Source organism: Montipora foliosa, chromosome 6 (assembly GCF_036669935.1).
Source record: "Montipora foliosa isolate CH-2021 chromosome 6, ASM3666993v2, whole genome shotgun sequence".
Classification (NCBI taxonomy): domain Eukaryota; kingdom Metazoa; phylum Cnidaria; class Anthozoa; order Scleractinia; family Acroporidae; genus Montipora; species Montipora foliosa.
Window position 1 is genome coordinate 4184346 of NC_090874.1, and position 12500 is coordinate 4196845.

Here is a 12500-nt window from a genome sequence, read left to right on the forward strand (position 1 = left end):
CTTCGTAATGAGAAAAAAATTCCTTGTTTTGCAAAAGTTCTACATGGAGTTCAAATTTATCCAAAATGTAAGCTGGTTGGAGCTTTCGCCGCGAGAGACTGGGTTTCCTGGCAGCTTCACCGCCCAAAAATACAGCTCGCGAGTATACGAGTGTCTGTTATTACTTTCTGTTATTACTTTCTGATTTGTATGCTGAATACGTAACAACTCTGAATTTGTCATCCCAAAAAACCGACTTTTTGCAACATTGTGTACAGATTGAAATTTTGCGCAGCTCGAGTTAAAAATATCACTTGCGTTCCTTACTACAAACCTGGACAAAATTTTTGAGACATTCTTGACTTCTTTGTCGCTACAACGTTCATTATATACGAACAGACTTGCAAACGTTCGCTAAAACGTTTGTTATTATAATTCGGCAGCGTTGCTTGACGCTAGTTAAAATAATTCTGAAATGTGAGATGCCAGCTGTACCAGTGTGAGTGGAAACTGCATATGCAACATTCACAGGTTTCATCAGCTTCTTGATTGGTGGTTCGTTATAAATGATAATTTGCAGAATTTTAATTTGCTTTTGTCACCTTCTTAGAGATGTTAATGGTAGAAGCTCTTTTCGCCATTTCACAGACGAGTCCTTTTCTTTTAATTACATCGTATGGTAACAGAACTTGATAAATCCTGGAAAGTGAACACCTGAGGACCGGCCGTCTGGTAAGGGCTTTTAATAAGCTCTTATTAACCGAGAGGTAGGTCTTAACTGAGGTAGCCAGTACAGACCGAACGCAGTTTGATTCAAATTGATGACTGTGGTCGAGGTTTACCTAGCCCGGTCAATAAGATGTTTATTACATGGCTAAACAATATATCAACAAAACAAAAAGGAAAAAAAAATTGCCCGAAGACAAAGTGACGTTCATCGTTCATCTCGTTTGTACAAATGTACACACTTTATATACGTACATAACAAATTTAACAAGTGCCAAAAACTGACCGTCATGATCACTTACAGTACACAAGTGACGCGGAGATCAACCATAACAAACACAATAAAATTACCGCTTTATCCATGCATTTGATGTTTTTGGAGACCTTTAATGTACCGATGACAATTTCTCTTTATCTTGGATATCCAAGCAATTAGTCAATACCAAAAATTTTTCATAACATATCTACTCAATAATCTTCCTCTAGGCCGGTCTGACGAAAGCTCATGATTGTAAACGTTATACTGAGGTGAGGCGGCTACCGTGGTATGATTATGAGGTCTACTGAGATATAGTTAGCTGTTTCCTGGTAAGCACGATAATAATATTGAGATATCATGCATCTCAGTCGACACCTCTTGGTGGGAAATAAAAAAACAGTTCTCCGCTTTTTTCGACAAACTACCGTTTCTTCCTATATCCGGAACTCCGACCCTATATCCAAACAACAGGATTCATCCTTATTAAAATCCTTTCATTCCAGTTTCGCTCTCATTATGCGTTGCAAAAAGACGACCGTCTAAACTGCTGGCGAAACCTGTCCTTGCATGGCTCTGTATGCGGGTCAGATTTGCACTAACGCCTTTCAACGAGTGTTTTTGTCATTTACTAACGACAACGTTTCTATGATATGTGAGTTTTCCATGGATCAAAACACAACGTATTTGGCCGCAATGTGTTGTTTTGACGAAGTCCGAGGCTAAATTCGTGATAACGAAAACCGATGATACGAAATGAAATTAATGGTTGTCGAAAAAGTTGGCTTCCGAATAATTACGAGTACATTAGTAATAGAAAATTTCATCCTGTCTTAGCACTCCATTGTCTGTTTTTATTTGTGTGTACCTATAATTTCACATTGTGTACTATTGTTTTCAGTTTTCGAATTTTAAAATTTGATGGAAGTCTGCCCTCGATTTTGCGCTTAGCTTTGCCAGATTGGTCAGTTAACATTCCGTATTAGTCTCGTATTATGCGGTGTACTTGGTATTCACTCTCAAACAGAACTGTAAGATTAAGATAATAGATCTTCATGAAATTGATTCCTTAAACTGCTTTTATGCCTCTTTAAAATGCAAAACGTAACAAAATGAGATGTCAGCGACGTTGTTTCTTCTCCGGTCTGGTTTAATGGTATTCTCTACATTGCTTGAAATTTTGTCTAGGTCAAGCTTTCGCTGTTTGTTTCCGAAATTTTGTTTTCATTTTTTCAATTATACTTCCTCTTCTTATTGATATTTTTAAATATTGTATTAAGATATGGGAGAACACAGAGAATAGTCGTCAGCGCGTATTTTGCATTGTGACTTAACTGATCGAGTAACCTGGCTTCTTTTTTCGGAGTTTTGTTTCAGTGAATTTTAAGCGATTGCAACCGACCAAGAGATCTAAATCAAGTAGACCTCGTCAGGCTTCCAAGGTCCTCTTTTCATTCCTAACTTCCTTCCGATTGGGAAAAGAAAAAAACAAACGATCAGCTTTTGTCACTAACATGTTAAAAGCTACAGTGAACGCCGAAAAGAAGAACAATAAGGCCAAATTCATGACACCTTAGTAGATTTTGAGCATCTGCCAACACAACCAACTAGGGTTAGTTTTCGCCTGATCTTTTGCTAGACAAGATTTATGGTGCAAATTTTCAACTTAGATACGGTTTCCTCTCAATCACGGCGTGGCCTCGACAGCTTAAATTAAGGCCACGTATTAGCCGATCTAGGACAGTTATAGATCGCGTTTTGTGTCCCGCACAACGTACTCTTGAAGCGGTACGTGCTGTACACAGAAGGACATTTTTGAACGAAAATTAAATTGCACGTACCGCAACATAAAATACTTCCAATCAACTTTGCTATCGATGACCACCTTTTTCTTTTATCTTTCAGAGAAACTTGCAGCTTATCAAATGCTCTCGATTTCAACGAATGCTGAAAACAAAAAAGGGTACGTTCGATTCAACTGTTTTTTTTTTTCTCATTAGAATACAATGTGAATCCTACAGGAAGCCGACATTTATTCCTGAATTTTAATACTCCCCTTTAAAAAAAACTTGTTATAGTTGTCCTTTTCAATTTTCATAGATTAATGTTGTTCCTAAACAATCGGCTCTATGAAGTAAAATGTATACAGAGTGCATAGTCGGTGTATTTTTATATCGTTCACGGTTTACAACTGAGTTAATCTCCGCCGCCATGTTGTTAAAAAAAAAAAAACACTGGTTACTTCCTTTTTGAGTTTTCGCTTCGTTGCTTTCTTTTTAAAAAATGTTTTTGTATCCTCCTCTAGTTTCATTTTTTTTTTTGCTCAGAAGCGACCGTTTTGTTGAGAGTAAACAGTCGCGTTTAGGTTTTTCTCTTGATTTGTGTGATTATGTTATTTGATGTATGATGAATTGAGGCCGAACATTAGCACAGAGTAGTTCATCTTTTTATCACCTTTCGCCTGAGCATTCATTGCACGATAACTTTGCTCAGCTTTGATGCTTTTACTTTCAATCCTATTGACACAGTTTTATTAATGACGTCGGAGTATTCGGTTTTCAAAATCCGTCTTACAGAACGATTGGATCTTTTCAGCCGAATGTTTCGCCGCCCATGCCGAGTCGAATGTGCACGATTGATGATGGATCATTACTCGTATGCGCAAAATAGAGAAAAAAACAACAAATGTACGTGAAGTTATTAACTGTACTTCAGAACCTAGCTTTGGTTTCAGGGTCTTTTGAAACATATTATTCATTTTCGACTTTGCGTGACTGTCAAGCTAAGGAAGCAAATCAGGAGGAAAATTGCAAATTTAGCTAAATTTGGAATACACCCCGTCGGTTCTTTTGTATATTCACTTTTTTTACTCTAAATGAGCTATTCAAACTTGAGAACAGTCAGTTTTTTTGTCTCCTTTTTGCAAATGACAGCAATTGACTTCCACAATCCTTGGCCGACAGGAATAATCGTTCGGTTCAGGGATTTAACGCGAGTTTATGACTCATCGAAAATAAACTTCAATAAAAGCAAATCATTCAGGAAACAGACAAGTAAGATCTGTGGTTGAAACTGTAATTTTAAAGCCTCTGTATCGTATAATAATTTGTTTCTTTGCTTGTTTTTGTAAATAAAGCAAATTAAAATCCAACGCGGAGCCATAGGTCCAAAAATCGACCTGACTGAAAAGCATGGCAGTGAACTCTCAGCCCCCTGCGTTGATTTTGGGACGAGGATAGCACACTATACTTCGTTTTTTTTTCTTTCAGCTGAACAAAGTGGCAAAGTGTTGACGGATAGACGTCAGTCTCGAGTGAGGCATCAACAATCCAACAAATACGGGATTATATATTTTGTGTGGTGCTTAAACTGAAGACTATTCGAGGCTTTTGTTCGCTGTTAGTGTCTTTGTTCTTTAGAAGCACAATAAATCTCGCCAGTCGCAACTGAATACAACTTAGAAGATCCACAGGAAAATCAATTAAATTGGGAGAATTTTTATCACCAGACGAGCTGTCAACAACAGAACGCAGGGAATCTCTAAGGCAGGAGAAGTACAAGATCAAAGTACGCGCGTAATCTTTCAATTTCAGTAAGGTCATCGCCTGTAATCAACACACCTTTTGGCTGCAATGGCGAACGCAAGCTCCAACACGCCTGATAGGTTTGAACGTGCTCATATTGCTCTTTCCTGTGTATTTGTGGTACTTATAATGGTGTTTGCTGTGGTTGGTAACATCCTTGTTATACTTGCATTCAAATGCTTTAGCAGATTGCGTCGCGTCACAAATTATTTCGTTGTGTCCTTAGCTGTCACCGATATTCTGGTTGCAGTGGTTTCGATGCCAGTTTGGGTGGCGTACATAATATCTGGTCTGCACTTATTCCAGCGCAAACCCCTTTTACAAATGTTATGGACTGGTACGGACATAATGGTGAGTGTGGCGTCAATATGGCACTTGACCTGTGTAAGTATTGACCGATACCTTTGCATAACTGGACCTCTTTACTACCACGTTCGAATGACATCAAAGCGAGCAATTGTGATTATCAGCGCCATATGGGTATCTTCCATCGTCATCGCCTGCCTTGGGCCCACGTTCTGGCATTTGGATATATATACGTTGGTAATAGTGTTACTGAATTACGCCATTCCAGTTATTATCATCCTCTTTGCGTACATGAATATTTTTAAGGCAGCGCGTTACCAAGCCAAACAAATCGACTTGAACATTAATGGTCAATCCAGGCGCTTTTCGTTGACTGTGGAGTTGAAGGCAGCCAAGACCCTGGGCGTGGTTATAGGAGCGTTTATTGTGTGCTGGTCTCCCTTCTTTGCGCTTAATCTTCGTTATTACATCTGTCGCTGCCCTCCTCCGCCTCTCGCTGTTTCCGTTGCGAAGTGGATGCATTACGGAAATTCGATGTTAAACCCGTTGATATATGGTCTCATGAATAAAGACTTTAGATTCGCATTCAAGAAGCTGTTCACGGATCTAAAGCTGCTGTCGTTATCAAATGCCTCAGCAAACAGTGGAAATGGCGATCGTTCTGGTCAATTGACTCAATGCAATCGAATGGAAAAAGATAAGGGTCAGGAGGGATGCACTAACGTTTAAAGACTCAACATTGACGCGATCGGAAACCTTCGCTAGAGAGATTTGGCAACGCGTTTACGGCAAAAGGCAAAGGTCAGATTGAAATTTGCGTTTTGCAAAAAATCAAAATAAAGAGAATATTCTAATGCACGAAAAATGTTTTGTTTTTATCCCTTATCTATTCCAGCGTTTCCCAGCGCCATGCACAAACCCTGTTTTATTATACAGATACTGATGAAATACCAGGATTTCTCCTTTCACTAAAAACTCATATCTTCACCGCGCGCAGTGAAAATAACATTTTTATCTTTCAAATGTGAAAATATGTGTCGTCATGGTAATGAACACGATTAGCCAATAAAACACGAGCTTCGTCTTTATTTTAAGATACTTTTTTGCTTCAATATAATTCTTCTCTACTACATTAACATTTTTATTGCAAAATTTTACATGGTCATGATTTGTTTTTCATAACTTTCATATCTCGTTTCATGTTACACAACATGCGTGTTTTAGCGGTTGGTGACCACTATTTCATCATTTCGAAAATGAATAAAACAAGTTGTTTTAAATCTGGATATTTCGTCAATATCTATATAATATAACAGAACATTACATGCCCGCTTGGGGATACGAATTTTATCTTCTTGTGCTGAAAGTACCTCTCACTCGTTCGCTTTGCTCACTCGTGAGAGATACTTTCAGTACTCGAAGATAAAATTCGTATCCCCGCGCGGCCATGTATTGTCCTCTATTTCTAACGCGATCACTGAATCCAATTGAGCATTAGTGGTCATCTTGAGGACGGTGTTGTACATTTGCAAGTTACATTTACACAGGGAATCACAAATCTAATTATTCTCTTATTTAGCGCTTCTCGTTTCTCCGAATTGCGCGCAACCTCGTTCCTTTGTCGTTGTCCAACCTCGTTCCCAGGGACGACAACGATAAAGGAGGCAGAGAAGAGAGACCCTGGGAACGAGGAGGTATTGCGCGCACCACAAAAATGCAAGACAAAGTCTTATGAAAAAGATGAACCGGCCTTATCTTGGTGGCATTGAGAGCTACGGATCTGTGCTTTTTCAAGCAATGGGCGTCTGGATTAGAGTACTTGGTGGATGCACACGCGAATCCCTTGCTGTACATGATCTGTGATCACTGCGTGCTCCCTTGTACATTTGTTTTGGGGAGGAAACTAAAAAGATATCGCGCGCTATCGGAATCAAATACTCCAATACTCGCTTTCATGTAAGTGTTTTGATCCGGTGTTCGCGATCGTTGATTCCAAATCAATTCGACCCATTTTATATTTCCACTTATATGTTATAATGGCCATACTCTTGGATGATGATTTCCAACTGATATAAGCTGAAAATACCGGCCGAGAAAGCTGTCCCACGTTCTGACTTTAATCCTTGAAACTGAGGTAAAAAGTAAAGCAAAGCCTCTGTTACGAGCCAGAAGGCCCATCAGGCCGGCACGTATCTCCGGTTTCATTAGCATGAAGCAACTAGGAGTATCTTTACCCCCCCCCCCCCGCCCCCTGGATGGGATGGTAGTCCCTCGCAGGGTTACCCCCAGCACACAACACAATGTCCCCAACCAGGCAGGACCCGAACCCGGACCACTCGATCCGGGAGTCGAGCACTCTAGCCATGAGGCCACCGCCCCTCCCACTGAAGGGAATGGAACCTAATGACCTCTACCCACCACCATTAGTTCTTCAATGACGTTAGAGAATTAACTTTCCTGTTTAATTAGTTCGTAGAAGGAGCTTTAATTTGTCTTAATGAGTAGGACAAGAGTACAGACTACTAAGTCGTTAGCGTTATTGTCATTGTCGTAATTATCCTTTATTTACGTCAACACACATTATACATACATTACAACGTTACTATTAAAGCGCTAGTTTTAGGGAGAAGTAGTCACTCAATGAAATGTATAAGAGGAGCAATTGAATGAAGTTTTGTTCGTTCGATATAAACAGGAAATTCGTGGGAATAAACAATGAAAATCGTCTCATACATTTTGCACGAGGTTAAGGGGGAGCTAAACGTTTCATAACACACGCGAGACAGGAAATAATTTATAACAAGTGGGGTTAATCATTATTACTTTAACCGTTTATCAGAGAAACAGTCTCCTGCAGTAAATTTCCTCTTGTAGTACTCGCCCCCCCCCCCCCCCCCTCTCCCCCTCCCCTTCCAGGGCGATCTGTAGCCAACATGAAAAGTCCGTCTTCGCGGCACACGGAACGAAACCAGGCACACTTACAAAATGGAGTTTAACAACAAATTGTGGAACGGATAATACAGAAAATTGTTTAAAAAATAGTAGTTATCCGTAAAAGTGACTTTTGCACGGATGTGTTACAAACGCGTCTGTGCTTAACGTCGAGTATGGTTATCATATAAGTTTTTAGGGTTTGACCACGATTCAGCCTGCAATTTAAAGACAAAAACGAGTAGAAACACCAGCGTCTAAGTTTGATTATTTCAAGCATACGATAGCGCATCATCTCTCTAATACTCCAGAGGTGGGTTGACGCAGTCTGAAAAGACTGCAGAGGAGATCCCAGGGCTTATCCACGGCAGCTGGTCTCCCCGGATATACTTCTTTTTGTATGGCATCTGCTGGTCCACTACTTCGATGAACAGCTGGTACCAGTGTTCACAAATATCATCAATGTCATCGAAGATATATGCAGTATGCCAAGATCAGCTAGGTAACGATCATTTTCGAAGCCCTTCATACTACGATATTCAATGAGCTTACAGGTTGAGGTCTAGTGGTCTTTGCTTCCGTATAGCAGAGATCAAATCATGATCACTAAGGCCCAGCTTCATTGTTCTACTTGTAGCAAATGTTTACTGCGTCTTTCAATAACATGCGGACTCTTAAATTCAAAGGTCAACGGACAAATGCGTTTTTCGCTACCGTCAATCAAATGTTCGGGGGCTCCTCCCAGCTTCCGACTGTGTTGACTGAACTGGGCTCAACGATGTGATTTGATTACTGCGCGCTCGACAGTAGTCGGATGTTCGGAGGAGCTGCCGAACGTTAGATTGAAGGTAGCGAAAAACAAATTAGTCGGTTGACCTTTGAATTAAAGAGTCCGCAGGTTAATGAAACGCGCAGTAAGTTCTAAATCGTTCCAGGTTGCTGGCAATAAGGACATCAATGACCCAGAGTTGTTGAAATGACAACTTCGCTTAAGGCTGCCGACGGTGATTGCCTCACTTTGCTCTAATAATCGAGACAGTGACTCATTTATGTCCTTTTGATTACCTCTTTGTCTTTCCACTATGTTTTGGTCTCTAAGACCATCAGCAAAACTTGATAGTCTCTCAACGAGGTCTCTGTGAGAGGTTATCTTGCTAATCAGGGAAACTCAAGTTCATCGTCTCGTTCTCGCCCCGCTTTGGCGCGGTACTGGGTTCCAATAGGCGTATTGCGTGACAAGTTATATTTTATATATGGCAAGTTTTATTGCAACTAGATGCTTCTGTGAAGCATACACTGGCTTGCCTGTGATACGTGCTACAGAAAATCAGAAGGCACTGAATTTTGTGGTATTGAAATACAGCATTCCAGTCTCTGAAGAATAACAAATAAAAGAGAAGCGAGAAACATTGGCTTCTGGGCTGACATGTTGATAATTTTCAAGTTCCCTCACAACTTCTTTTCACCACAAGTGTGCCCTATGAGCATCCGAAAACTTTGTAATACTAAACTTCACTGAAGTCAACCCCTGTTGAGCGGGGTTAGTGTTGGGATGGGAGACCAAAACAATAAACCCCTCATGAAAAACAGCAACATCTGACCGAAAATACTATTAACGCTAACAAATGCGAACTCAGCAAGGTACAGATTCTGGTAGCTTGCTTTATGCAAAACAAATATTGATGAAAAAGCAAATAAATATTGATACACAGTTTTCAGAAAGAGCAGAAGGAAGTTTCCCGGACGGTCGATCGAGAATAAAATATTTACGACATGAAAACAACATTAATTTTGAACCGTGAATATAGAATATAAAAAGTTACGATCAGCGACAAACATTTTGGGAGATTTTTGCTACGTTCAAGTAAATTGCAAAATCGAAAGTGACATGGCCGGAATTCAGCGGGCGCCGTGATTAAGTTGCAGTGAAGCATCTGTGTCAAATGATGGCAAGATAACGTGTTTTTGTAAGTTTCTTTTTCTGTCAAGTGTTATAAAGTTTGACAACGAAATGAGCGAAGTCAAAACAAAGATCACAATCGCCCAACTCTTGTTTATGCAAAGTCAAAATTTACTCTCCAAGACGCGTACGACGTTATTTATCACCAGGTAATTCCATCATTTTGGAAATAGCAGCTACTTTATTATTCATCTGCGTCACAAGTTTTCACTGATTTTGGGCCTCATTTTGTTGAAACTCAAGCACGCTTCCAACAGGCCTGTGAACCCTTCCTGCTTACAGAGCAATACTAAAAAACTTCTCCCGTATCACATTTGAACCTTAAGCTCGAAAATTCAATACACAACATGATATCATAATTCACAAAGGCAGAAAATACCACAGAATCCTTTTCCAGCGAAAATTTTATTGAAACAAACAACATATTTGCTCTTAGAGGAGAAAACCTCTTTCTATTTCATTGCGTGCGTGAAGACAAGAAACTCAATTGTGTCAAATTACCATGTATTTCAGGTAAATACTGCTCACTTTGATTTCGTCTCGACGGGCGATAGATTGTTGTCGAAGTCCAGTACTCGTCGCTTTTGAGATTCATGCCTAGTTTATCCAACTGACTTTCCATTATTGAGCTCCATAAGGGTATATTTTGTTTAAGGATCCACTAAAACGCCATTCGCGTTGCATGACTTTCGACGCCATTGCAGGCTAAGTTGATGATTCTACTGTGTCCACCAGAGAAATCTACGCAGTTCCACTACCCTCTCGATCCTAAGAAAATACGCGCAGAAGGCTCTATAAAGAAAGACACCACTTACCAGGGAAGTGACAGGCAAGACTTTTACCGACACGGAAAAAAAAAACAAACAAACTAAACGTAGACCTCGACTGGGTTTGCCCATAGGCAACCCAGTAACAAGTTTTATATATGGCGTGACAAGTTTTCTATTTTCAAACAAGTTTTCTATTTTCAAACATGTTTTATATACGGCGTGACAAGTTTTATATTTTTTAGCAAGTCTTATGTATAAGCTAAGATGTTCTATTTAAAGAGCAATGAGTTTTATATATTTATTGATAAGTTTTATATATGACAAGAAGTATTTTTGATACAAACGGCATTCCATAGTCAGTGATCTTCTTTCAGAAACCATCTCTTCTAACGATTCAGAGCGGGGTCACATTTGTTGCCCGTACTTAGTATCGCTATGAAAGCTTTCCGAAAGTCTCTGTTCATGACAGTGTAAATGATTGGATTTAGCAGGGAATTTACGTAGTGCATACATTTAGTGGCCATGATAACCTCCGGTTTTACGATGGGACAATCTTTCGACGGATCACACAAACTGTACATTACATTAAGTGTACCAAACGGCAGCCAACATATCGCAAAAGCTCCTAAGACAACTGAAAGCGTCTTGGCTGCTTTGTACTCCTTCATGAAATTGTTCTGACCCCTAAGGTACTGCGCAGGCGTTGTGGCACGTATTTGTTTCACTTGACGTAGGGCTGCTTTGAACGAAAGGAAATGCGCGGAGATTATGAAAAGCAGTGGAGCACAAAAACATATGATGGTTGCAACCAGATTGAAAATGCGTTTTGTAAAGAGAAGGTGACTTGTAATGGCCGCGCCTACGGAATAAATCCAAACGCAAGCAATAATCGCGGTCACTGTTCTTGGTGTCATCCACTCTGCATACCTTAAAGGGTGTCTTATGCTGACAGCACGATCAAAGCTAATCACCATTAGATTCATAATTGAAGCCGTTCCCACAAGAATATCCACCATGGTCCAAGCGTGTCGCAGAGTTTCTCCAAGAATCCACATGGGTCCGGTAAGGAGGTATGCAAGCCCCACAGGCATTGAGAAAAGTGCCACACACAGATCGGTGCATGCCAGCGACACCAAGAAGGAGTTGGTAACCGTGCGCATGCGTCTTTGAAGCAGAAACGCTGCGATGACGAGACAATTGCCGCATATAGTGACCAGGATCATCATGACGGAAAAAGTAGCTACGCACGCTTGAAAGCCCACAGAGAAATTTTGAGGTGAACGGGTTGTACTCAGGGTACTGTTCACTGGCATTGTGCAGTTTTGTTTTATATCCTCTCTTTTCTCGCCTTTTTGTTGGCCAAAGATATTTCCCGCTGTGTGGGATGAATGAAGGCCTGAGTCTTATTTCAAGGAGAAGAAATGTATTCAAAATTGTCGACAATGGGACTAGAACGCAAAACATAAGAGAATTTTAATACAACAGTCATTGTTGGTTAGTTTGTTCTTTATTTGGTTATTTGCTATTATAATTAAATACGTGCTAACCTATAATGCATTATCTTTGGAACAATTCTTGTAAAATGAAACCAAACGCACGAATGGTTAACAACAGGCTGATAGGTTCTTGCTTTTCCGAACAATTCGAAGAGACAAACCAATGAGTTAATTCCCTTTAACACAACTTATCTCTTTTATCTTGACTTTAGTGTGTTTTAGCAACGGTGGTGACCTTCAAAATATCTCAGCAATTTGAAAAGAACCGCTAAATGATCAGGCTTATTAACTACTTCAAGACGAAGAAAAACAAGAAAAAGATTTAGCCGGTGACCAAGAAAGCAGAGATTGCTGAGCACATTAGAATGCCTGATTACCATTTTTCGCTGTTTCTCAGTCGTTTTTCGTATTCAGAGTAGATGATAAGCTTCTGATGGCAGTCAATGAGAACCGACTCATCGAGTAATGTCAACGCCGAAAGCCGCAGCCTCT

General features: G+C 40.0%; 2 protein-coding genes across 11 annotated transcripts in view; one reads left to right on the forward strand and one right to left on the reverse strand.

Annotated features, from left to right (window-relative positions):
* LOC138006378 (octopamine receptor beta-2R-like) overlaps positions 1-5709 on the forward strand; it is an 18964-nt gene extending 13255 nt beyond the window's left edge. For 5 of the 10 annotated variants that reach the window (XM_068852666.1, XM_068852667.1, XM_068852663.1 and 2 more), the window contains 2 exons: positions 2867-2924; positions 4231-5709. In XM_068852666.1, the coding sequence (XP_068708767.1) occupies positions 4594-5580 (987 nt within the window). In that variant the 5' untranslated portion in view covers positions 2867-2924; positions 4231-4593 and the 3' untranslated portion in view covers positions 5581-5709. Of the gene's footprint in view, positions 1-679; positions 747-1191; positions 1234-2099; positions 2118-2147; positions 2574-2866; positions 2925-4230 lie in introns of those variants that run through there. The other 5 variants (XM_068852664.1, XM_068852669.1, XM_068852670.1 and 2 more) reach the window with 5 other exon arrangements.
* Positions 5710-10204: 4495 nt separating this feature from the next.
* The window catches only part of LOC138004960 (uncharacterized), a 24885-nt gene continuing 22589 nt past the window's right edge, over positions 10205-12500 (reverse strand). Inside the window, exon 8 of the mRNA XM_068851253.1 lies at positions 10205-11914. Within this exon, the coding sequence (XP_068707354.1) occupies positions 10899-11914 (1016 nt within the window). The 3' untranslated portion in view covers positions 10205-10898. The remainder of the gene's footprint in view (positions 11915-12500) is intronic.